Source organism: Amblyraja radiata, chromosome 31 (assembly GCF_010909765.2).
Source record: "Amblyraja radiata isolate CabotCenter1 chromosome 31, sAmbRad1.1.pri, whole genome shotgun sequence".
Classification (NCBI taxonomy): domain Eukaryota; kingdom Metazoa; phylum Chordata; class Chondrichthyes; order Rajiformes; family Rajidae; genus Amblyraja; species Amblyraja radiata.
This window is the reverse complement of record NC_045986.1, coordinates 31,392,549-31,418,778: the sequence shown is the minus strand read 5'-3', so window position 1 is coordinate 31,418,778 and position 26,230 is coordinate 31,392,549. Positions and strand designations below refer to the sequence as shown.

At 47.6% G+C, this 26,230-nt stretch overlaps 1 protein-coding gene across 9 annotated transcripts in view; it reads left to right on the top strand.

Moving 5' to 3' along the window:
• Positions 1 to 26,230, top strand: part of znf362 (zinc finger protein 362) — a 40,564-nt gene that overhangs the window by 1,023 nt on the left and 13,311 nt on the right. For 3 of the 9 annotated variants that reach the window (XM_033048462.1, XM_033048466.1, XM_033048457.1), the window contains exons 2-3: positions 7,307 to 7,535; positions 25,413 to 25,480. In XM_033048462.1, coding sequence (XP_032904353.1) covers positions 7,529 to 7,535; positions 25,413 to 25,480 — 75 coding nt within the window. In that variant the 5' untranslated portion in view covers positions 7,307 to 7,528. Of the gene's footprint in view, positions 1 to 874; positions 1,055 to 3,612; positions 3,679 to 7,306; positions 7,536 to 14,448; positions 14,700 to 25,412; positions 25,481 to 26,230 lie in introns of those variants that run through there. The other 6 variants (XM_033048460.1, XM_033048458.1, XM_033048459.1 and 3 more) reach the window with 5 other exon arrangements.

Sequence of the window (26,230 nt, the reverse complement as noted above, 5' to 3'; positions counted from 1 at the left end):
TAGAAGCTTTTCACTGTACCTCCGTACACATCACAGTAATAAAATCGAAACCTAAAATATTAGGCATTGCCTGCCCCAAGCAGGGAAAATGTAATCTGTTTTAGTCAAATGTATTATCAATGTAGGTGAAATATTAACACTGAAGATGGACACAAAATGCTGGAGTAATTCAGCGGGACGGGCAGCATCTCTGGAGAGAAGGACTGGGTGACATTTGGGGTCGAGACCCTTCTTCAGACTGTGCTGAACCTATGACAATGTAGGGAGGTTGCACGCAGTCGAGGTCACGACCCGTGACCCGTACTGTTGCCACGCAATGCCAACTGGAGTACACGCAACGCCAACTGGAGTACACGCGGTGAACTGCAGGTCAGCATTTACTATGGCTGCCGGCACAGCGGGCCCTTCTTCTGGCCCAGCATCCGGATTGGTTGCACACTTGTGGACCCCGGGCTGTCTATCCCGGGGGGGAAGAGGGGTCTGGGGGGAGGTCAGTGGTGGGGGTGGGGGGGGGGGAGAGGAAGAGTTCGGGGTGTCGGTGCAGTGCGGTCAATGACTCTGGGTGGGCGGAGGGAGCAGACCGTCCCCAACTCTGCTGCAGCTGACGTTGCCCAGAGCTGCCGCCCCGCTCCACCCAGCCCCGTGACAGTGCAGCCCATAGGTGGAGATGGGCGGCTGTGGCCGGACAGCGCTGACCCCGGGGGGAGGGTGGAGGAGAGTGGGGGCTGTCCCGAGGGATGCGCTCGCTTACACCTTGGTGCTCGGGTTCAGAGCAAAGATATTAGAGAATTTGGTTCTGAGCGCTCAGTACCCAAAATAATAACCCCACGATATTGCAATCAAACTGCTCTGACTTTGAGTGTGCTTTATTTAGCGAAGGCTTATCAAGATGGTGCTGTGTCTCTGGGCACGACAATGAATGCGGCTATTAGTCGCGGATTGTAAAAGACGCCACACCATGAGATAACACCAGTTTAAACCTTCCCGCATTCAATGACAGCACCCACAATTATTTACAGCACAAAAAATTATCCTTTCGGCGGTTTTATTACAGGTAAGAAAGTCCGCATTTCGTGTGTTAACAGTGTATGCTGAAGCCGCCTTGTCCTCCGCATGGATTGAGCTGCTCTGTGTGTCACGCCCTTTGACCCGATGGCCTTACGTGCAACCCCCCTAGAGAAGGGTCTCCACCCAAAGCGTCACCCATTCCTTTTCTCCAGAGATGCTGTCTGACCCACTGATCCTGAAAATTAATTTAAAAAACATGCAGAACAGGTACGATGCAGGTTAGAAACATGTACAGTAGCTATTGTGGCCGAGATTTAAATTAGAGTTGCTCATTGTTGATGCAAAGAACTGCAGATGCTAGTTGACAAAAAAAGACAAAGTGCTGGAGTAACTCAACAGGTCAGGCAGTATCTCAGGAGAACATGAATAGGTGACTTTTTGTGTCAGAACCCTTCCTCAGACCGATTCTGGTTATTCATTGGTTCTTAGTATGTTCATAAGGGACAGGAGCAGAATTAGGCAATTCGACCCATCAAGCCTACTCCGCCATTCAATCATGGCTGATCTATCTCTCCCTCCTAACCACATTCTCCTGCCTTCTCCCCATAACCCCTGACACCTGTACTAATCAAGAATCTATCTATCTCTGCCTTAAAAATATCCATTGACTTGGCCTCCACAGCCGTCTGTGGCAATGAATCTGTGTCTTGTACATCATGCATCAGGACTTCTGGATTAAACCCCAGACATCATTTACTCCCTGGTCCACTGAGGAGGCCATTATCAACTCTCCTCACCCACCCCCAACACTCACATCATCCAATTCCAGATACCTACAATTCCAGATACTTATTATTCCACATATAAATATTTTATTTAATTTGTGGCCTGTTTCTGTCTCCCAGGTGCCCATTATTGCATCTCTAGAAGCTCTTCAATTACATTCCAACCTGTCACTCGGGGATGAAATCTATTGAGAGTTTAGATTAAATTCTGAGATTCTGGGATAAATCGGCAAATATTCTGAAGAAAGCTCGTTACGGGATCAAATGCAGTCGAATACCGTCAAGGATTAAAGTCTTATGAATAAATCACATTTCTTGCACTGAGCTGATAGATGAGGCCTGACCTCAGAATACATACAGTAACATATTTGTCCATCTTGTGCATAATAACATGCTCAAAGGTTTAAGATGAGGGGGGTAATGTTCATAGGAACTTGAGGGGTAAGGTTTTTCACACAAAGGATAGTGGGTGTATGGAACGAGCTGCCAGAGGAGGTAGTAGAGGCAGGGACTATCGCCATGTTATTTTTTTTTATTGGAAGTACAGTAAATTACAATAATACACATCAGTTATCTTATTACATTTGTTGTACCACTTCGTTTTTCGAGCTTTAAAAAAGATAGAAATAAAAGAAGTAAGGAAAGTGAGCAAGAATCGTGAAGGTGCAGGAAAGTGTTGGGAGAAGAAAGCCCCTTAGGGAGGAAGTTAGAGAAGGAAATAAAGAAAGGAAATAAGACCCTAGAAAGAAAAGAAAAAAAAGGAAAAACAATCGCTCTATTGTAACACAAAACCCGCAAAAAAGGATATACCAACCGTGTTTTAAAAAAAAAATTATTCTATACCCCCCGTTACCAGATCCTGGTACCATTTATATTTTAAATTACTATTGCACCTTATGCTTGTAATAGTTCCATAAATGCAGACCACGTCTTTTGGACGTGGTCTGCTTTGCCTGCTAGGAGGAGTCTCATCTCTTCCAAGTGTAGTGTTTCGAACATGTTTGAAATCCACATTTTTATTGTTGGTATTGGAGCATTTTTCCAAAATTTGAGTATAAGCTTTTTCCCCATTATTAGCCCGTAATTAAGTAAGTTCTTTTGAAACACGTTTAATTCGGGGTTACCTTCTGATATTCCAAAAATGATCCATTCTGCTTTTGGTACAAGTTTTATTTTAAATGATTTTGTGAAGATTTCAAATATTTCGTTCCAAAATTTTTGGATTTTTATACAAAAAACAAAAGAGTGCGCTATGGTAGCTTCTTGTGACTGACATTTATCACAAATGGGTGAGACATTGGGGAAAAGTTTATTTATTTTAGTTTTTGAATAATATAGTCTATGTAATGTTTTATATTGAATTAGAGTATGTCGTACGTTGATCGAGCATTTATGCACATATAGTAAGTGTTTATCCCAGCTCTCTTTTGAAATTTTTATAGCTAGTTCTTGTTCCCAGTCGACTATTGCCATGTTAAAGAAACATTTTGACAGTTACGTGGATAGGATAGGTTTATGGGGCAAACGCGGGCAGGTGGAACGAGTGTAGATGGACATTGGTTGGTGTATGACACGATGAATCTATGACTAGGATAGCCAACTCTAAGATAGGTCCAAGGCCTATGTGTAATTGTACAATCTCATGCTAGTGTTGTGTAGGAAGGAACTGCAGATGCTGGTTTACACCGAAAATACACACAACATGCTGGAGTAACTCATCAGGATCTTTGTCTCTCGTCCCAAAACATCACCCATTCCTTCTCTCCAGAGATGCTGCCTGTCCCGCTGAGTAACTCCAGCTTTTTGTGTTTATCTTCAGTGTCATTATTTTACCTTGGGAAAGTTCTTCAAGATCCTTTGGAAAATGCCACCCACCTGTACTTTGGTAAGACTAAACCAGTAGCTTACATTCTTCTGCTTGGGATAGGCACTCTCATGTTTCAGTACCTTCCACCCAATGGGAGTGGGGAGGAGAGGGAATGAGCGGGGTGGGATGGGTCTTTGATTATGTTGGTGTGGTGTAGATGGGGTAAGTATGCCTTGTACCATGAGGGCATCACCTTCACTCGCACAGGCTTGGGCCTTCTTCACTGGCAAGCCCAAAACAGAGCGACCATGGAGAATATCTATCACCCTCACCATAGTCGCGGCTCAACAGTAAACGGAAATTAAAGACCAATCTGCAAATGGTCAACATCTGAAGTAGGAACGGAAAATGCTGTGAATCTGCTGTTTCGATATTTATTACATTCATTGCTGAGTGGATTACACTTTTCCTAGTGAGGCAGAAGATTCCCATGGTGTAGACTTGTGCCTGAGGAATTGTTAGCTGCTTTAGTGAATGTTCTCCTGACTTATGGATGAAACATTAGACTGGAGCCACGTATGCGCTCTCTCTCGAGGAGATTTGAAACATCCCACAGATCTACTCCAGGAAGGGTGAAGAATGGTTCAGATCCACCACAGATTTTCCGGCAAGTGGTGGTCTGGCACGTCCTTTAATCCGGACAAAATCACGAGAGCGCTCTTGAAAGTTCCCCCCGGAAGTCCCCCCGAAAATGTGGTGCCTAGGCTGGGTGAGGTGGACAACGTCGACCTCATCGGGACTTCTGCGGCCGATCAGCGGGTTGAATTTGCCCCCTGCGGCCGGGGCTCTGGAACTCTGTGACCCACTGGTCAACCTGAGGAGCACCTTCAGCAACAGACTGGTTCCACCAAGATGCAGCACAGAACGCCACAGGAGATCTTTCTTCCCTGTGGCTATCAAACTGTACAACTCCTCCCCCTTCTGTCGTGGGGTGGACTGAGACTGACTCCTCTTCACCCTCCCCAGCCCCAAATCTTTGCACATCCCAATCCCGGACTTTCATGTTTCATTTACCTTGCTGTGTTTTATGACTTGTTGGCAGACCAATTTCCCTCCTGGGATAAATAAAACTATCGTATCGCATAGCCGACTTCCGGGGCCAACTTTGTGGGGCAGTATCTTGCCTATTTCTTTCTATCACACAACTTAGAAACAGGCCCTTCATCCCAACCTGCCCCATCTACACTAGTCCCACCTGCGTTCATTTGGTCCATATCTCTCCAAACCTGTCCTATCCTTGTACCCGTCTAACTGTTGCTTAAACATTGCAATAGTCCCTGCCTCAAGGACTGTACCTCCTCTGGCAGCTTGTTGCATAGCTGGTGTACGGAACATTCTCATTCAAAATGCCGCAGCCCGGCTTTTAACAAATACCAAGAAAAGGGGACATATCACCCCAGTATTAAATATACTCCCTTCATTGGCTCCCTGTGAGATCCAGGATAGACTATAAAGTCCTCCTTCTTGTCTATAAAGCCATAAATGGCTTAGGAGTGGCATATTTTACAGAGTCCCTCCTTCCCGATGCCCCTACTCGAGAGCTCAGGTCTTCTGACGCCGGCCTGTTAGCCTCTCAATACCGCAGCTATAAGAACATTGGTGAAGCAGCATCTTACAATGAGGCCCCCAAACTGCGGGACACTCTTTTTTAAACGGCAGCTAAAAACCTATATTTTCAATCAAGCTTTTAACTGACTACTTCTTCTGATGACATTGTAAAAATGACCTTTATTCTCTTGTGTTTATCTCAGCGTAGCCTTCAGCAGCAGCTTGTGTACTCAATATAGTACACGGGACTCTGTATTTGGCATCAGTGTCTTTGCTTTTTGTTCTTTCACATTCTCAATGTTATATTTTCAATATTTATATAAATCTGTGCTCTTTATGCCGTTAACGCCTATGTCGTAAGGATTTAAATTGTATTTTTGTTTAGACGTGTTTTTATGGAAAGCACTTTGGGTTGCATTCTCTTAAAGATAGCGGAGTCAAGGGATATGGGGAGAAGGCAGGAACGGGGTACTGATTGTGGATGATCAGCCATGATCACATTGAATGGCGGTGCTGGCTCGAAGGGCTGAATGACCTACTCCTGCACCTATTGTCTATTGTCTATTATTTATTGTATGAAAAGTGCGAAACTAATAAAGTTATTATTATTATTATTAAAGCTGCCACTGTTAATAAAATATTCTCCCAGCAAATACCACCACCTTCAGGAAAGGATGCGAGTCTGGCACTAGGAACATAAAGAGACCCCAAAAATAAACTGTGAATATTTTAGTGCTGCAGAAAGACCTTCTGGAGGAGTGGTTTAACTAATGTCATGCCTGCAGGAGGATTAATACTCAGCAGGACAATTGATTAATTCCCATGATTGAGTAGCTAGCCTCACATAAAATGGGACATTGAACATCTGCCTAAGGGATATTACAGGCAGTGTAAGATTCGAGCTCACATTAAAACTGAAACAGAGTGGGAGTCCTGCTGTTTCTCATAACTTCACTGGAGAACGGTTCGCTAATGGAAGCTGATTAGCAATCAAACAATGTGTAGGAAGGAACTGCAGATGCTGGTTTACACTAAAGATAGACACAGAGTGCTGGAGTAACTCAGCGGGTCAGGCAGCATCTGTGGCGAACATGGATAGATGACGTTTCACAGAGTGCTGGAGTAACTCAGCGGGTCAGGCAGCATCTGTGGAGAACATGGATAGGTGACGTTTCACAGAGTGCTGGAGTAACTCAGCGGATCAGGCAGCATCTGTGGAGAACATGGATAGGTGACGTTTCACAGAGTGCTGGAGTAACTCAGCGGGTCAGGCAGCATCTGTGGGAGATAAGGATGTGCGACGTTTCGGGTTGACACATCTTCAGGCTGACCCGCTGAGTTACTCCAGCACTTTGTGTCTGTGTAATGCAATAAATGAGATGGTGTTCCAGGCTACTGCCAACCCCACAATTAAGGTGCAGGATTTCACCAGGTGAGCATTGTTGTTTTCAATTAACGTTTCAGGATGTGGGCTCACCTGCACGTCAATGTTTACCCCCCCCCCCCCCCCCTCCCCCCCCTTATCCCAAATTGCCTCTTGGGAAGTGGTGCTAACTGATGAAGCATTTTAGAGCCATGGAGTCAAACACCACGGAAACAAACCCTTCGGCCCAACTTGCCCATGCTGACCAACATGTCCCATCTACACTAGTCCCACCTGCCCATGCTTGGCCCATAACCCTCTAAACATGTCCTATCCATGTACCTGTCCAATCTTTTACTCCAGCTGCTCCGCTTTCCTCCCACACTCCAAAGACGTACAGGTTTGTAGGTTAATTGGCTTTGGTTAAATTATAAATTGTCTCTAGAGTGTGTGGGATAGTGTTAGTGTGCGGGATCGCTGGTCGGTGCGGACTCGGTGGGCCGGGGGGGTCCTGTTCCGGATCTGATCTCTAAACTAAACTAAACTAATGTAAAAAGTAACAAGTGCCCGCCTTCTGTCCTAGACTTTAATTACCATTCAGACGTACTGATTGTAACTGAACAAATATGTAAATGACAGGGAGCTGGCATCTATAATATTTAAGTGCATTGTGCCAGCTCTTTGTCTGGGGTAATTTTGTCTTAATTGGCATTTACATTTATATTTTATCTGCAGGTTTCCATTATATTGTCAATGATGATACATGTGCATGGTTAGCTGTTCGTGCCAGAGATACTATCAACCTCTCGTGGACTTCAGATCGAACAAATAGATTGGTGGACTGGCCCAGGATTAATCACTAACTTCAGCCATTATTGGAGCTGTGTACAATTTCTCCATGATCTAAATGTAAAGAAGCTGCCAGCCCACACGCCCCGTCAACTGAAGTCAGCAAACATGCACGGTATTCCTTAAATTCTGTAACCTGTTTCTCTTCCAAGTATCCTGACAAATAAAGTATTGTAGCAATTTGAGTTGGGATGTGCTGTTATATTTAAGTTTCCCATGTGGTGTAATTGAATTATTGAAATCAATAACAACGGTAGAGTCGTTGCCTCTCAGCGCCAGAGACCCGGGTTCAAACCCTACTACGGGCGCTGTCTGTACGGAGTTTGTACGTTTTCCCTGTGACCTGCGTGGGTTTTCTCCGGGTGCTCCGGTTTCCTCCCACACTCCGCAGACTTGCAGGTTTGTAGGCTAATTGGCTTTGGTATAATTGTGAATTGTGGCGGGATCATTGGTCAGCGTGGACTCGATGGGTCGAAGGGCCTGTTTCCGCACTGTATCTCTAAACTAAGCTAAAATTCAACCATCACACTTTCCTACACAAAATGTGCAGGAACCAACTGCAGATGCTGGTTGTACCATCCACCACAGTGATGGATGCTGTGGTGGATGTTTGTGTTCAATGTTTATTGTGTATTGTGTGTTCTTTCTCATTGTACCGCTGCTGGCAAATTCATTTCACTTGCACTTTATGTGCAATGTGACAAATAAAACCGTATTGTATTGGTTTAAGTCGAAGATAGGCACAAAATGCCAGAGTAACAACGGGACAGGCAGCATCTCTGAAGAGAAAGAAGGGGTGACGTTTCGGGTCGACCCGGAATATCACCCATTCCTTCTCTCCAGAGTTGCTGCTTGTCCCGCTGAGTTACGCCAGCATTTGTGCCTATCACACTGAGGAATTGTTTGAATACAACTAGTTTTCATCATCAAAGTCAAAATAATTACTGGCATTTATCCCATACATCCCATCATGTCAGCCAGAGAGTTTCTAGCCAATAAGTCTGGCGAAAAAATGAAACTGGGAAGGCGGCTCAACCATGTCTGACGAGGGAAGTCAAGGATGGTGTTAAATCCAAGGAAGTGGCCAGAAGCGGCAAATCAGAGGACTGGGAGAAATGTTGAACTCAACAGAGGAGGACAAAGGGGTTAATTGAGAGGGGGGAAAGAGCATGAAAGAAAGCTTGCAGGGAATATAAAACTGATTGTAAAACATTTTTCACACAGAGAGAGTGTGGTGAATCTCTGGAACTCCCTGCCACAGAAGGTAGTTGAGGCCAGTTCATTGGCTATATTTAAGAGGGAGTTAGATGTGGCCCATGTGGCTAAAAGGATCGGGGGGTATGGAGAGAAGGCAGGTACAGGATACTGAGTTGGATCAGCCATGATCATATTGAATGGCGGTGCAGGCTCGAAGGGCCGAATGGCCTACTCCTGCACCTATTTTCTATGTTTCTACGTTTCTATGTTTAGGTATGTAAAAAGGAAAAGATTAGTGAAGACAAATGTAGGTCCCGTACAGTCAGAGACGGGTGAATTTATAACGAATGGCAGAACAGTTAAACGAGTACTTTGGTTCTGTCTTCACTAAGGAAGACACAAACTATCTCCCGGAAATACTAGGGGACCGAGGATCTAGTGGGAGGGAGGAACTGAAGGGAATCCACATTCGTCAGAAAATGGTGTTAGGTAAACTGTTGGGACTGAAGGCAGATAAATCCCCAGTGTCTGATGGTCTGCATCCCAGAGTACTCAAGGAGGTGGCCCTAGAATTTGTGGATGCATTGGTGATAATTTCCAATGTTCTCTCGACTCTGGATCAGTTCCTGTGGACTGGAGGGTAGCCAATGTAGCTCCACTTTTTAAGAAAGGAGGGAGAGAGAAAACGTGGAATTATAGATCAGTTAGCCTTACATCGGTAGTGGGGAAGATGCTGGAGTCGATTGTTAGAGATGTTGTATCAGCACATTTGGAAAGCAGTGACAGGATCGGTCAAAGTTAGCATGGATTTATGAAGGGGAAATCATGCTTGACTAATCTTCTGGAATTTTTTGAGGATGTAACAAGTAGAATGGATAAGGGAGAGCCAGTGGATGTGATGTGAGGGGGTGCGGCAAGGCTCGTTGCTGGGACCCCAATTATTTACAATATATATTCACTGAAATTCTTAGAGGATTGGACAGGGTAGATGCAGGAAAAATGTTCCTGATGTTGGGGGAGTCCAGAACCAGGGGTCACTGTTTAAGAATAAGGGGTTGGCCATTTAGGACTGAGATGAAGAAAAACATTTTCACCCAGAGTTGTGAATCTGTGGAATTCTCTGTCACAGAAGGCAGTGGAGGCCAATTCACTGGATGTATTCAAGAGAGAGTTAGACATAGCTCTGAAGGCTAACTGAATCAAGGGATATGGGAAGAAAGCAGGAACGGGGTATGGATTTTGTTTGATCAGCCATGAACATATTTAATGGCTCGAAGGGCCGAATGGCCTACTCCACCTATTTTCTATGTTTCAATAACCCATGACACCCGTTCTAATCAAGAATGTGTCTATCTCTGCCTAAAAATATCCACTGTCTTGGCCTCCACAGCCCTCTCTGGCAATGAGTTCCACAGATTCACCACCCTCTGACTAAAGAAGTTCCTCCTCACCTCCTTTCTAAAAGAGCGCCCTTTAATTCTGAGGCTGTGACCTCTGGTCCTAGACTCTCCCACCTCAGGCCTCATCTACTCCAGGGCCCGCCTAGTCAAGTCCCCATCTACTCCAGGCCCCATCTAGTCGAGGCCCCTCTCCACATCCACTCTATCCAGGCCTTTCATTATTCTGTAAGTTTCAATGAGGTCCCCGCTCAACCTTCTAAACTCCAGCGAGTACAGGCCCAGTGCCGTCAAACCTTCCACAATTGCTACCTTAATCTAAGTTTTACATTTCCTTGCTGCGATCACATAAGTAATATTTGGTGGATGCATTATGTGTTTTAGTGATGTATTTTGTCTTATTAGCTCCTTCACAACTCTGTGCCTCGGGCCACACAGGCAGCTAATGTCTTACTTGAGACCAAGTCCAGAAATAAAGAACGAACGGAAATGGCTTTCATGGCCTCACGACGTCTCAAAGCACTTACCAGCCGTAGAAATACTTAGCAAGAGCTGATGCCTTGATAGAGGGCAGGAAACCCAACCACACATCACACCGCAGACAGGCACCAAGCGCTGGAGTAACTCAGCGGGACAGGCAGCATCTCTGGAGAGAAGGAATCGAGACCCTGGTTCAGACTGAGTGTCAGGATAAAGGGGAACGAGAATTATACACGGCACTCAGGGAAAATGAATTTAAGAAAGGCAAAGAGCAACGATAAACAAGGAAATGTGGGTCACTCCAGCCTTTTGTGTCTGTCTTTGATTTAAAGCCGCATCTGCTGTTCCTCCCTACACATTATCATCACACCTCCAGATTCAGGGACATTTTCTTCCGTTATCAGGCAACTGAACCTACTGGAGAGTGGGCATGGTGCACAGAAACTGCCCCTTCAACCCAACTCCAGGCCCCATCTAGTCCAGGCCCCATCTACTCCAGGCCCCATCTACTCCAGGCCCCATCTAGTCGAGGCCCCATCTAGTCCAGGCCCCATCTAGTCGAGGGCCCATCAACCGAGGCCCCATCAACCGAGGCCCCATCTACTCCAGGCCCCGTCTACTCCAGGCCCCGTCTACTCCAGGCCCCGTCTACTCCAGGCCCCGTCTACTCCAGGCCCCGTCTACTCCAGGCCCCGTCTCTCCAGGCCCCGTCTACTCCAGGCCCCGTCTAGTCAAGGCCCCGTCTAGTCCAGGCCCCGTCTACCCCAGGCCCCATCTACCCCAGGCCCCATCTACCCCAGGCCCCATCTACTCCAGGCCCCATCTACTCCAGGCCCCATCTACTCCAGGCCCCATCTACTCCAGGCCCCATCTACTCCAGGCCCCGTCTACTCCAGGCCCCGTCTACTCCAGGCCCCGTCTACTCCAGGCCCCGTCTACTCCAGGCCCCGTCTACTCCAGGCCCCGTCTACTCCAGGCCCCGTCTACTCCAGGCCCCGTCTACTCCAGGCCCCGTCTACTCCAGGCCCCGTCTACTCCAGGCCCCGTCTACTCCAGGCCCCGTCTACTCCAGGCCCCGTCTACTCCAGGCCCCGTCTAGTCGAGGCCCCATCTAACCTCAGCCCATTTGCCTGCATTCACAATCCCTTTGCATCTTTCTCATCCATGTACTGTCCAACTGTCTTTTAAATATTGTTATTTTGCCTTCCAGACTGGTTCTATATACCCATCACCCTCTCTGTGGAAACGTTGCCCCTCAGGTTCCTATTACACTGTGCCCTCTCACCTTTAACCTTTGCCCTCCAGTAGTCCTTATCTGTACATTCACAAGATCTATTCCTCTCATGATTTCAACACCTCTGCAAGATGTCCTCTTGGTCTCCTACGCTCCAAGGAATTAAGTCCTAACTTGCTCAACCTCTCCCTGTAGCTCAGGCCCTCGAGCACTGGCAACATCCTCGTCAATCTTCTTTGCATTCTTTCCAGCTTGATTACATCTTTGCTGACCATAACTGAACGTGATACTCCAAATGTTGCCTCACCAACTGCAGTTTCACATCCCAACTTCAATATTCACACATCAGGTCCTTGGAGGAAGTTAATGGTGTGACCCTGCCATCTTCTCTCTCAGCCCACCCCACCCTAGCCCACCCTACTGTAGCCCACACCAACCTAGCCCACCCCACCCTACTGTAGCCCACCCCACCAAAGCCAACACCATCCCTCTCCATGAGGGACTCTGAAGCATAACCAAGCTGCTGGCAATCTGTGACCACCAGATAAACATCATTTACTTGGTCCATGTCTATCTCTGACCCTCCCACTCCACATTCCCTCTTAACATGCTCCTTCTGGTTTTGGTTTTCACCAGATGCAACAATGCCAACCTTATCCTGCTCTTGTGTGTCCCTCCTGTGTGAGTTTGGCTTCATGTGTGTACATAAGTACCAACACTCCCAGCCCTGATCAGCCACCAGCCATGGTGTTCAGTCCCCAGACGCCTCCTTTAAGTCTGTAGTCCGCATGCACACATCTCTCCGTGGGCTCTCGTTCCCTTTCTCCGTCACCTCGTCCAACTCTCCCCCAGGTTTAGCGTTAGTTTACAGCGCGGAACCAGGCCGTTCCACTCACTGAGTCCACACCAACCATCGATCACCCGTTCACACTAGTTCTATCCCACACACACTAGGGACAATGCACAATTGGCAGAAGCCAGCTACCCTACAAACCTGCACGCCTTTGGAGTGTGGGAGGAAACCGGAGCACCCGGAGAAAACCCACACAGTCACGGGGAGAACATACAAACTCCGAACAGACAGCACCCGTAGTTAGGATCGAACCCAGATCTCTGGCGCTGTGAGGCAGCAACTCTACACACTGCACCATCGTACCACCCTCTGACACATATAGCTATTAGGGATAACGGAATTAAGGGATATGGGGAGAAAGCAGGAACGGGGTACTGATTTTGGATGATCAGCCATGATTATATTGAATGGCGGCGCTGGCTCAAAGGGCCGAATGGCCTCCTCCTGCACCTATTGTCCATGTTTCTATATCTGTCCTTCGGTTATGGCCAAGTCAGCTCTAGATGCAGGAAGATTGTTCCCGATGTTGGGGAAGTCCAGAACAAGGGGTCACAGTTTAAGGATAAGGGGGAAATCTTTTAGGACCGAGATGAGGAAAACATTTTTCACACAGAGAGTGGTGAATCTCTGGAATTCTCTGCCACAGAAGGTAGTTGAGGCCGGTTCATTGGCTATATTTAAGAGGGAGTTAGATGTGGCCCTTGTGGCTAAAGGGATCAGGGGGTATGGAGAGAAGGCAGGTACAGGATACTGAGTTGGATGATCAGCCATGATCAAATTGAATGGCGGTGCAGGCTCGAAGGGCCGAATGGCCTACTCCTGCACCTATTTTCTATGTTTCTATGTTTCTAGAGGCCCATGGCCAAGTCAGCTCTAGAAGCCCATGGCCAAGTTGGCTCTAGGGAGCTATGGATCTCTGACGGCTTCTGTTTCTTTGTTCATAAGTTCAGGCCATCGTTGACTTTTGGTCCTCCGACCCCCTTCTCTCCAATGTTGCAAACCTCCTGAAAGCCAGGCCCATCTCCGCCCCCCCCCCCCCCCCCCCCCCCACCCCAACCAAGTTGTTGTATTAGTTTCAAAGTCATTTTGTTGAGTCTCATTGTCTATAACTCATTTTCACCTCGCCCACAGCTAACAATGGCCCGTTTCCTTTATCATGGTTACATTTTTGCTTATTTTTCATTCATTTGCTCTCTATCTCTGTCCATCACCGTCTATATCTCTCGTTTCCCTCTCCCCTGACTCGGTCAGAAGAAGGGTCTCGACCCGAAACGTCACCCATTCCTTCTCTCCAGAGATGCTGCAGCCTGAGTTACTCCAGCTTTTAGTGTCGACCTTCGGTGTAAACCAGAAACTGCAGTTCCTTCCTACACACCTTCCATCTTAACCCTTCCTTCTGATGGAGGAAGTCTCCCGACCCCGGTCCCTTCTCTCCACAGATGCTGCCCGACCCACCGAGTTCTTCCAGCACTTTGTGTTTTGGCTAACATTTCCTTCTTTGGCTTGGGACCAGTATCTGACTGATGCCAAGCCCACAAACTGTCTTGGTGTTTCCACACTTCAGAAGCACGATTTAAATCCAAGTTGATGCAATCTTCACAAGAAGCAGAATACTCTGATCTTAAATGTTACATAATAAACATTTCAAACGCAAATATTTGTTTTTGGGGACTGGGGAAATATCGGTGTCAAATCTCCAGAAACGATCCTGGATGCAAAATATTGTGCCTGGTGAAAATCTATTTTGTAGAGAGATATTGGAAGATGATACTGCAGATGATATGATGTGATGGTGTTTCCATGCAATTGCACATATTTAACTTGTATTACTAAAGGATCTGGGCGATATGCAGACTATGAGGAGTTAGGGAGCGGGGAATGTTGCCCTGAGCGTGTGAGTGAAATATCCTGATAGTGAACGACTTTTCATGGACTGAGCCGCTCGCACTAGACCCCCTCATCGCCTGTAGTAACCAGAAGTGAATTGCAGACGACCCGGAAGATGAGATCTGCCTGAAACAAGCCCGAAGATCATCGCAGCCCTTTATATATATATATATATTTTTATAAAAGACCCTTTGCAAGCAAGGTCTGTATGCAAGGAGCGCGGGTGGGAAGGTGAGAGCTTGCGGCACACGTTGCAGGGACCAGCTTGCAGTGGACGCGGCGCTGGGCTGGGGGGGTTTTCTGCAAAGTCTGACAGTATTTCCACATCTTTGCCTTTTTGCATTGAGATGCAGCTATGCAAGGCATGGGTGTTGTAGGGAGTATTGAGGGGGGGTTTGTGTGTGTGTGTGTGTGTGTGAGTGTGAGAGAGTGTGTGTGTGAGTGTGAGAGTGTGTGTGAGTGTGAGAGAGTGTGTGTGTGAGTGTGAGTGTGTGTGTGTGTGTGCCGGGCGATTCAAAACCCTGGCAATTCTTAAATGGCAAGTAAACAATGGAAATGACCAGGCTGCAAATATCGGGGCGCAGCGCAGCGCAGAGCAGAGCAGAGCAGCGCAGACAGCGCCGGCTGCTTTTTGTTCCATTACTCTAGTAGAGCTGCAAAATATGGCGACTCGATGTCCTTTTTAAACGCTGGCTGCCATTTTTGTTTTTTTTTCTTTTGTCGCTTTTTTTTATTTATTTTTTTTCTAAAAAAAACTCCAGACAGTCTGAGAATGTAGGAGAGAGAGTGAGAGAGGCGTTGCAGAGGGCAGTACATTATGGCCAGTCCAGGGGCGACATTGCTGCAAGCTACTGTGTCCCCCCCCCCCCCTTATTTTTAAATGTTTCTGCAAAAAAAGTTTGCTGCAAAATCTACCCACCCCCCTTAAAAAAAACCACATTTAATACACTGGGGGGGGGGGGGGGGAGGCCAATCTTTTAGCAAATTGCATGTCCATTTTTGCAGAAATAAAAACCAAAATCGTTGCCTTTGCACCAATCTTTTTTTTAAATAACAACAACAAAAAAATCCATCTTTTGGAATGGGGGGGTTTTAAGTTTCACCTAAAGTTTTATTTATTTTTTTTAAAGTTTTTGAAATTGAAATTCAAGCTTTTGATCTGGAAGATTTTCTTTAAAGTTTTCCTTTAAAAACAATCTACATTTTGGAAAGTTTTGCATTGCTTTTCACTGGTTTATACATCTTGTATGTTTACATTGTTAAGAGGAGAGAGAAGATGTGTCTTTTAAACAGCATCGTGCCCATATATTTTGTGAAAAACCACACACAAGAAATGGTTTGCATTAATGAAACAGCTAGGATTAAAATAGAATTATGCAAAATGCACTTGGAAACCGAGAATAGGCTGTGTATGTGGTCGGGGAAATAATGTGTGTCAGAACTTTATTTAAAAAAGGAAAGATGCACTTTTCTAGTTTGTATATGCAAAGTTTGTGTTACAGTTGAATCCCATGTGTAGGAAGGAACTGCAGATGCTGGTTTACACCGAAGATAGACACAAAATCCTGGAGTAACTCAGCGGGACAGGCAGCATCTTTTTCGGAAGAAGGGTCTCGGTTGATTTGTCACCCATTCCTTCTCTCCAGAGATGTTGCCTGTCCCGCTGAGTTACTCCAGCGTTTGGTGTCTATCCTTGGGTTGAATGACATGGTTGGTATGATGTCTGTGATGGGCCCTCTTGGGTGGTCTTGAACCTTGGGGAGAAGACCATGGAGCCCACCATCGGGGAACACGGAGGTCCCCAGCTCCATGATGTCTGGGTGGAGGGCAGGTGGTTAGGTGGTCACCATGGCCGGAGGTGACCACTCTGGGCAGCAGTTAGTCGGGATGTTGTAGCTGCACAGACGTTGGGTTCCGTGTGTGACGGACATTTGTGGACCATTGATAATGGTCAGTCTTTGGTTTGAACGGTTGGTGGGCGTCTGGCCGGGCTGGGCCACTGTCTACGAAACGTGTAGCAAAGAACTGTAGATGCTGGTTTACACCGAAGATAGACACAAAATGCTGGAGTAACTCAGCGGGACAGGCAACATCTCTGGACAGAAGGGATAGATGACTTTTCGGGTTGAGACCCATCTTCAGACTAAAGAAGGGTCTCGACCCGAAACGTCACCTATTCTTTTTCTCCACAGATGCTGCCTGACCCGCTGAGTTACTCCAGCATTTAGTGTCTATCTTCCCTGTCTACGAATACTTATGTTCACTGTGATACTATTTGTGTGGTGGCTTCCTGTGGACTGAACATGGGAGAGAACACTGTTGTAACACAGGATACAACCTCTCCATCCAGACACTGTATTTCTTCAGCATGGTTGAATCATTTGTCTGCCCAGAATATTACTATATTGCCTTTGGCCCACAATGTCCGTGCCAGACACGATGCCAACATACGCTAATCTGAAAAAGGGTCTCGACCCGAAACGTCACCCATTCCTTCTCTCCGGGAGGCTGCCTGACGTGCAGAGTTACTCCAGCGGGTCAGGCAGCATCTCTGGAGAAAAATTATAGGTGACGTTTCGGGTCGAGACCCTTCTTTGTGCCTATCTTAAGCTAATCTCATCTGTCTGCACATGATCCATATTATATTAATATTTCACATTTAAATGAAAAGTCATTGAGTTCAAACGCTGTTTTTCCAATTCCCCTTCATCCCAGATCTGAATATTTTGCCATTTTCTGTTTATATTTTATACTTTGCTATAAAAATGTAATATAACATTAAGATATAAGATGTTTATAGTGTTTAAGATATAAGACTCTAAAGAGTGCCCCTATTGAAGTCACTCCTGCAAACCAAAGGCTCTATTTAAAATTATTCAAATTTAGAAATCCGAGAACAAAATAATACACAAAATGTGTAGGAAGGAACTGTAGATGCTGGTTTAAACCGAAGATAAACGCTAAATGCTGGAGTAACTCAGTGGGTCAGGCAGCATCTATGGAGAGAAGGAAAAGGTGACGTTTCTGCTCGAGTGGAGCAGCGGGTAGAGCTGCTGCCTCACAGCGCCAGAGACCAGGGGTCGATCCCAACTACAGGTGCTGTCTGTACAGAGTTTGTATGTTCTCCCCGTGACCTCGAGGGTTTTCTCCGGGAGCTCCGGTTTCCTCCCACACTCCAAAGACGTGCGGGCTTGTAGATTAATTGGCTTCTGTAAATTGTAAATTGTCCCTAGTGTGTGTAGGATAGTGTTAGTGTGCGGGGATCGCTGGTCGGCACGGACTGGGTGGGCCGAAGGGCCTGTTTCCGTGCTGTATCTCTAAACTAAAACTAAACTCAAACTCTAGACCCGTCTTCAGACTGTGAGTCGGGGGAAGGGAAACGGGAGATATAGTCGGTAAATAGAAGTGAGAGAGGGTGGTGCAGCACACACGTGGGAACTGTGAAACAAGCCTGTGGTTCATGACAGAGCCTGTAGTAGCCAGGGAACCATCCATGTGCAAGGGAAATGCAGACTATGCTGCAAACACCCAGCTGGTCGTGCAGCATCTGTGAAGAAAAGCACAGTGAATGTTTTAGATGAGTAATGATTGCACTGAAACATGCTGACTGAAATACACAAATCTTCATTAGATACGAGTGAGGTGCCAGAAGGTTGTAGCGTGGCAAATATCTTACGTAGGGCTGCAAGGAAAAGCGATACAGCACGGAAACAGGCCCTTCGGCCCACCGAGACTGTGCCGACCAGCGATCACACGCGCACTATCCTACACACTAGGGACAATTTACCATTTTTAAACTGAAGCTGATTAACCTACGAGCCTGCACGTCTTCGGAGTGTGGTAGGAAACCGGAGCACCTGGAGAAAACACACGCAGGTCATGTGGAGAGCGTACAAACTCCGTACAGACAGCACCCATAATCAGTATAAAACGCTGGTCTCTAGTGCTGTGAGGCAGCAACTCTACCACTGTGCTACTGGGCCCCTCTAATCGGGTACACCTCCTTCTTGCGTTAGGGTGGACTCCATCTACACCTCACGCTGCCTTGGCAAGGCCAGCAGCATCATCAAGGACCAGACTCACCCCGGCCACTCCCTCTTCTCCCCTCTCCCATCAGGCAAGAGGTACAGAAGTGTGAAAACCAACGCACACCTCCAGATTCAGGGACAGTTTCTTCCCAGCTGTTATCAGGCAACTGAACCATCCTATCACCAACTGGAGTGAGGTCCTGACCTCCCATCCACCTCTTTGTAGATCTTTGAACTATCTTTTATCGGACTTCATAAGACTTTATCTTGGACTAAATGTTGTAATGTTCCCTTTATCCACTATCTGTAAAATGAGGACGGATCGATTGTAATCTTTTGTGTCTTTCCGCTACCTTAGCAACAAAAGCATTTCACTGTACCTCGGTGGTGCAGCGGTAGAGTTGTTACCTCCCAGAGACCCGGGTTCCATCCCGATTACGGGTGCTGTCTGTACGGAGTTTGCACGTTCTCCCCGTGACCTGCGTGGGTTTTCTCCGATTATCTTTGGTTTCCTCCCACACTCCAAAGTCGTTCAGGTTTGTAGGTTAATTAGCTTGGTAAATGTAAAAATTGTGTAGGATAGTGTTAATGTGCGAGGATCACTGGTCTGCGTGGACTCGTAGGGCCGAAGGGCCTGTTTCCGTGCTGTATCTCTAAACTAAACTAAGGTGATAGGTGTCCATTTTGTGTCCATCATCTTTTTAAGTGATATGTGGATACTGGTGCGAGGGTTTTGATAGGCAGATGGGTGGAGAGAAGGAGACGGGAGGGTGGAAGATTAGAGAGAAGAGTGGTGAAATGTGAAGCCAGAGGATGGGATGTGGACCATGTGACTCATCCACCACTTGCATGGCTTTGACCTGACCCCACCTCTCTCCCACTTTCTGCTCACTCTTACATTCTGTCTGAAGAAGGGTCTCGACCCGAAACATCACGTTTCCACGTCCTCCAGAGATACTTCCTGACCCGCTGAGTTACTCCAGCACTTTGTGTTTTCTTTTGTACTCCAGCACCTGCCGTTCCTCGTTTCTCCGCAGATCACATGTGGATGCACAATTACCCGCCAATTCTGACCCTCCTGGCCACACATATGCTGGTTAATATGATTAATTAGAGTGATACAGTGTGGAAACAAGACCCTTTGAACCAACTTACACACACAAACCAATGTGTCCCATCTACACTAGTCCCACCTACCTGCGTTTAGCTGAACCTGTCTTCTCCATGTACCTGTCTAAATGTCTCTTAAACGTTGCGATAGTACCTGCCTCAACTACCTCCTCCGGCAGCTCGTTCCATACACCCACCACCCTCTGTGTGGAAAAAGTTACCCCTCAAATTCTTATTAAATCTTAACCCTTCACCTTAAACCTATGTCCTCTGGTTCTCGATTCCCCTCCTCTGGGCACGAGAATTGCTAGTTGTAGCTGTTCACATCTTCAAAGTTTGTTTAAAAACACCAAGGGGGAATTGCACTGGCTATTTCTCCATTGTAACTCCTCATTTCTGAGTTAGCTCAGAATTTAACTCTGACTGGGCTTCAAGATAACTTCATGGAGTTTTCAATTCAGGTAGTTACTCTGTAACCATAGTTAGATTTAGCTCTCAGGGCAAACGGAATCAAGGGATATGGGGAGAAAGCAGGAACGGGGTACTGATTGTGGATGATCAGCCATGATCATATTGAACTGCAGTGCTCCCTAGAAGGGCTGAATGGCCTACTCCTGCACCTAATTTCTATGTTTCCACTGTGTGTTTCCATAAAGACTGGTGAATGAACTAATACAGTTTGTATTTTGTGGGTCAAATTGGTAAAAAAAGCTGTTTAGTTCTGGAACTAGAGAATCGCATTAAAGTTATTACGGAAATTAACATGTAGGAAAAAAGCTGCTTTGGGGGAAAAAACAGCCTAGGCCAAGAAAAAGTGCCCATGGAACCTCCGTGCAGTAATCAGACATCATTGTCTCTTGAGAACAGGTTGCCTGACGCGTACAAAAACCGTAACAGTGGTTCGGCACCCTCCTGTAATCCAGACACAATTGTGACAAGTTCCCCCGTAAATGTGTCGCTTAGGCCGCGTGATGCGGCCGATCTTGACCTCATCGGGACTTCCACGGGTCGAATCTGTCCCCTAAGGCCAGGGCTCTGGAACTCTGTCCCGGCCAGAACCGGCAGATCTGTCCCATAGCCGACTCCTGAGGCCGGACTTTGCGGGCAGGTGTCACGGCGGAACGTTCCGTTACCGTTGGTCTCCTCTCGGAGGCCGTGACCTCTGTTGGTCCGGCAACAGGGATAACACGGCATGGCTCTAGAATCATCGGTGCCAGAAAATCGGTGGTGTTCCTGTATTTTTAGCTTGCAGTAATGAAAATAAACTTAAGCTGTTAAGAAAAAGAAGATAATTTTGGAAAATCCCACTGGAAAAAGAATCTTCTTATTGTGAGTCAGAAATTCCCCTCCCCTGTTGACTATTGTTTCTACAACACCATTTTCTATAGACGAAGATTCCTTCAGGAGACAACCTATAGTTGTGCTGTACCTGAGCTACCTGTCTGAAGAAGGGTCTCGACCCGAAACGTCACCCATTCCTTCTCTCCAGAGATGCTGCCTGACCCGCTGAGTTACTCCAGCATTTTGTGTGTCTCTCCAGAGCTACCTGTACTCTCCAGGTAGTGAACCATCACACACTAGGGCTGGTGTACGGCTCACGGTGGGACCAGGACTGCAGTCGTTGTGGAGATGGCTCCTAAAGCAGTTTGGACCCGAGTTACTCTGTGCTGCAGGTTCAAGGCTCATCATCACTGCTCCCGATGGTCAGAACCACCAAGGATTAAGGCACAAAAACTTCTCAATTAAGTTGTTGTGTGCCTATCTCTGGTATAAACCAGCATCTGCAGTTCCTTCCTACACATTTATCTGCTCCATTGACAATACTTCCTCAAAGTACAGTCTGTCTACGTTGAAGATGTTCTCTCTTCGACGAGAGTTCTGCAGCATCCTCGCCCGCTCTGTGATGCTTCCTATCTGTCCACATCATCGTCTATATCTCTCGTTGCCTTTATCCCTAACCAGCCTGAAGAAGGGTCTCGACCCGAAACGTCACCCATTCCTTCTCTCCAGAGAAGCTGCCTGTCCCGCTGAGTTACTCCAGCTTTTTTGTCTACCTTCCTAGTTAAACTAACCTCATCCACCTGCATATACTCCTTATCCCTCCTAATCCTGCACGCCCATCTGTCTATCTAAACGCCTCTTCAAGGCAACTCTTTAGGCGACTGCCAGGGACCAGTTTTAATGGAATTCACTTACGACATCTGGCGACAACCTACTGGTGGTTCAGAGGCTTTTAGACAGGTACATGGATACGCAGGGGATGGAGGGATATGGAGCATGTACAGTTATCATCATTGTTTCCACTAGTGGGAGAGTCTAGGACCAGAGGGCACATCCTCAGAATAAAAGGATGTACCTTTAGAAAGGAGATGAGAAGGAATTTCTTTGGTCAGAGGGTGGTGAATCTGTGGAAACCATCAATGGATATTTTTAAGGCAGAGATTGACAGATTCGTGATTAGTACGGGTGTCAGGGGTTATGGGGAGAAGGCAGGAGAATGGGGTTTGGAGGGAGAGATAGATCAGCCGTGATTGAATGGCGGAGTGGACTCTGTGTGGAATGGCCTCATTCTGCTCCTATCACTTGTGAACTTGTGTTGGGCGTGGACATTGTGTTTGAAGGGCGGTAATGTTCTAACGTGTGTGTATCTGTCCACGCCTGGACAATGTGTGGGTGTTGGGAGGGGTCACGAGGGTTCGTGGGATCAAGACTGAGGGCTTGCCCGGCCAACCAGACCTGGCCTGCTTGGGCCCAGGTGGGTGAGGTTCATCTGCCTGTTTTGTGGCAAAGTAAGTCATGAGATTCCATATCTTGCATTTCAAATCCACAGCCTCTCGCTGAGTGTAAAGCTGTGGTTTCTGTTTGGAAATGGAGCACGGATTTCTTTAGTGTCTCGGGCCACGATCTCTAGAACAGTTGGAGCAACTGGAAAACATGTAGAAACAAAGACCTGCAGATAGACACAGAGTGCTGAAGTACTGGAGTAACTCAGCGGGTCAGGCAGCATCTGTGGAGAACATGGATAGGTGACGTTTCACAGAGTGCTGGAGTAACTCAGCGGGTCAGGCAGCATCTGTGGAGAACATGGATAAGTGACGTTTCACAGAGTGCTGGAGTAACTCAGCGGGTCAGGCAGCATCTCTGGAGAAGAAGGGTCCCCACCTGAAATTGCAGACAATTGTGGACGCAGCCCAAACCATCAGACAAACCAACCTCCCTTCCATTCAGTCTGAAGAAGAGTCTCGCCCCAAAAGGTTGCCTATTCCTTCTCTCCATAGATGCTGCCTCACCCGCTGAGTTTCTCCAGCATTTTTATCTACCTTCCCTTCCATTGACTCCATCTACACCTCACGCTGCCTCAGCAAGGCCAGCAACATAATCAAGGACGAGTCGCACCCCCGGCCATTCCCTCTTCTCCCCTCTCCCATCGTGCAAAAGGTACAGAAGTGTGAAAACGCAAACCTCCAGATTCAGGGACAGTTTCTTCCCAGCTGTTAACAGGCAACTGAACCATCCTACCACAACTAGAGAGCCCACCGAGTCAGCGCTGACCATCGATCACCCGCTCACACTTTCTCATCCACTCCCTACACATTTGGGGCAATTTACAGAGGGCCAATTAACCTACAAACCCGCATGTCTTTGGGATATGGAGATTGGAGAGATAGCTGAATGGATAGAAAATTGGCTGCTTGGAAGAAAGCAGAGGGTGATGGTGGAAGGTTGCTTCTCAGACTGGAGGCCTGTGACTAGTGGTGTGCCTCAGGGTTCAGTGCTGGGCCCATTACTGTTTGTCATCTACATCAATGATTTGGATGAGAACATATACGGCAAGATGAGCAAGTTTGCTGATGATACAAAAGTGAGTGGTTTTGCAGATAGTGAAGATGGTTGTGAAAGATTGCAGCAGGGTCTGGATCGATTGGCCAGGTGGGCAGTGGAATGGTTGATGGAATTTAATACAGAGAAGTGTGAGTTGTTGCATTTTGGGAAGTTGAAAAAGGGCAGGATCTACACAGTAAATGGTCGGCCTCGGGGTAGTGTTGTAGAGCAGAGGGATCTAGGAGTACAGGTGCATGGTTCCTTGAAGGTCGTGTCGCAGGTAGATAAGGTATCAAAAAGGCTTTTGGCACTTTGGCCTTCATCAGTCAAGAGTATTAAGTATAGAGGTTGGGAAGTCATGTTGCAGTTGTATAAGACGTTGGTTAGATTTAGCTCTTAGGGATAACGGAATCAAGGGATATGGGGAGAAAGCAGGAACGAGGTACTGATTTTAGATGATCAGCCATGATCATATCGAATGGGGGTGCTGGCTCGAAGGGCCGAATGGCCTACTCCTGCACCTAATTTTCTATGTTTTTATGGTGAGGCCGCATTCAGAGTATTGTGTTCAGTTCTGGGCACCGTGTTATTGGAGAGATGTTGTCAAACTGGAAAGGGTACAGATAATTGACACAAAAAGCTGGAGTAACTCAGCGGGACAGGCAGCATCTCTGGGGAGAAGGAATGGGTGACGTTTTGAGTCAAGACCCTTCTTCAGACTGAGATCCCGGGGAGAGGAAAGCGAGAATTATAGAAGGGTAGGGTGTGAGAACTACAGATCAAAGCTGACGATGCTCAAGGAAATGTAGAATAGGGTCAGTGTTGGCTGAGGGGAGGTGGACAACGAGGTGGGCAAACAGTACCATGAATCAGGACAGTGGAACTAGAACATGACCAGGGTGGGGGAGGGATGGGGAGAGAGGATGCAGGGTTTATTAGAGGTTAGCAACGTCAACATTCATACCGCTCGCTGTAAGCTGCCCAAGCAAAATATCAGGTCGGGTCAATAATGTGTGCTGGGCCTCACTGACTGTGGAGGTCAGTGTGGGAATGGGAGGGGGAGTTGGTGTTGGGCAGCTGTGTGAGGGGATTGTATCTGTGGGGGTGGGGTCCGCTACGTGTGACGGGGGGGGGGGGGTTGTACCTGTGGGGGTGGGGTCTGCTACATGTGATGGGGGGGGTTGTACCTGTGGGGGTGGGGTCCGCTACATGTGATGGGGGGGGTTGTACCTGTGGGGGTGGGGTCCGCTACGTGTGGTGGGGGGGGGAATGTACCTGTGGGGGTGGGGACCGCTACGTGTGGTGGGGGGGGGGGTTGTACCTGTGGGGGTGGGGTCCGCTACGTGTGGGGGGGGGGTTGTACCTGTGGGGGTGGAGGCCGCTCCAGACATTTCCAAGCCGCCGGAGTTCCAGTTTCCCGGCAAGAGGGCCCTGAAAATATTGGACTGGCTGCGGAGACCACAACTAGGCCCCGACCTCGGGTGATTCACAGAGGAAGAGGAGTTAACTTTCTGATGCCATTCCCCACAGTGGAAATTTTTGATTCATGTTGGATTCTATAATGTGTCGTGTCATTTTTATTTCTATTAATTTTTCTATGGATGTACGGAAACTTAATAATTTCTTTGGTTTCAACGCGAGTTGATTTAAACGTGCTATATAAATAAAATGTACTTACTTACGTGTGGCGCTGGGGGGTGGGGGGGTGGGGGGGTGGGGGGTGGGGGGGTGGGTGCTGGGGGGGTGGGGGGGGTGGGTGCTGGGGGGGTGGGGGGGGTGGGTGCTGGGGGGGTGGGGGAGTGGAGGGTGGGCGCTGGGGGGTGGGGGGTGGGATTGTACCTGTGGGGGTGGGGTCCGCTACGTGTGGTGGGGGGGGATTGTACCTGTGGGGTCGGGGTCGGGGTTCGCTACGTGTGACTCTGTGATTCACCATCTACTTGCAGTGCAACCATTGCAACTTGTCGTGTCTGTTTCTCCCGTGCAGCTGCCATGGCTGAACCTCGATTCAACAACCCCTACTTCTGGCCCCCGCCTCCCACCATGACCAGCCAGGTAGGTCAGACCCTCAGCCACCCCATCATACGTGTGCGTGTGTGTGTACCGCGAGGCCGTGTGCCAGTGAACATGTCCCGTCTCACACCCCTCCGCCCAGCGTGTCAGCGCAGATTTGTAAGGCAGAGATGGAGACAGATTCTTGACCCAAACCCCAACCCAACAACCATCAGGCTCTTTAGACAGAGCTCTTAGGGATAGCGGAGTTAAGGGATACGGGGATAAGGCAGGAACGTGGTACTGATTGGGGATGATCAGCCATGATCACATTGAATGGCGGTGCTGGCTCGAAGGGCCGGATTGCCTCCTCCTGCACCTATTGTCTATTGAACACTGTATAACGCTGACTGTGAACTACACTGAACTCTGGAGGCCAAGTCAGTGGATATTTTTAAGGCAGAGAAAGACAGATTCTTGATTAAAACGGGTGTCAAGGGTTATGGGGAGAAGGCAAGAAAATGGGGTTAGGAGGCAGAGATCAGCCATGATTGAATAACGGAATTGATTTGACGGGCCGAATGGCCTGATTCTACTCCTGTCGCTTGTGACAGCACCCCCCTCACACCTTGCCCTGGGTAACATGGGCTAGCAGGTCATGGTCAGACAGGCCCTTCGGCCCAACTTGCCCACACCGGCCAACATGTCGCATCCATACTAGTCCCACCTGCCTGCGTTTGGTCCATATCGCTCCAAACCTGTCCAATCCATGTACCTGTCTAACTGTTTCTTAAATGATGGGATAGTCCCAGC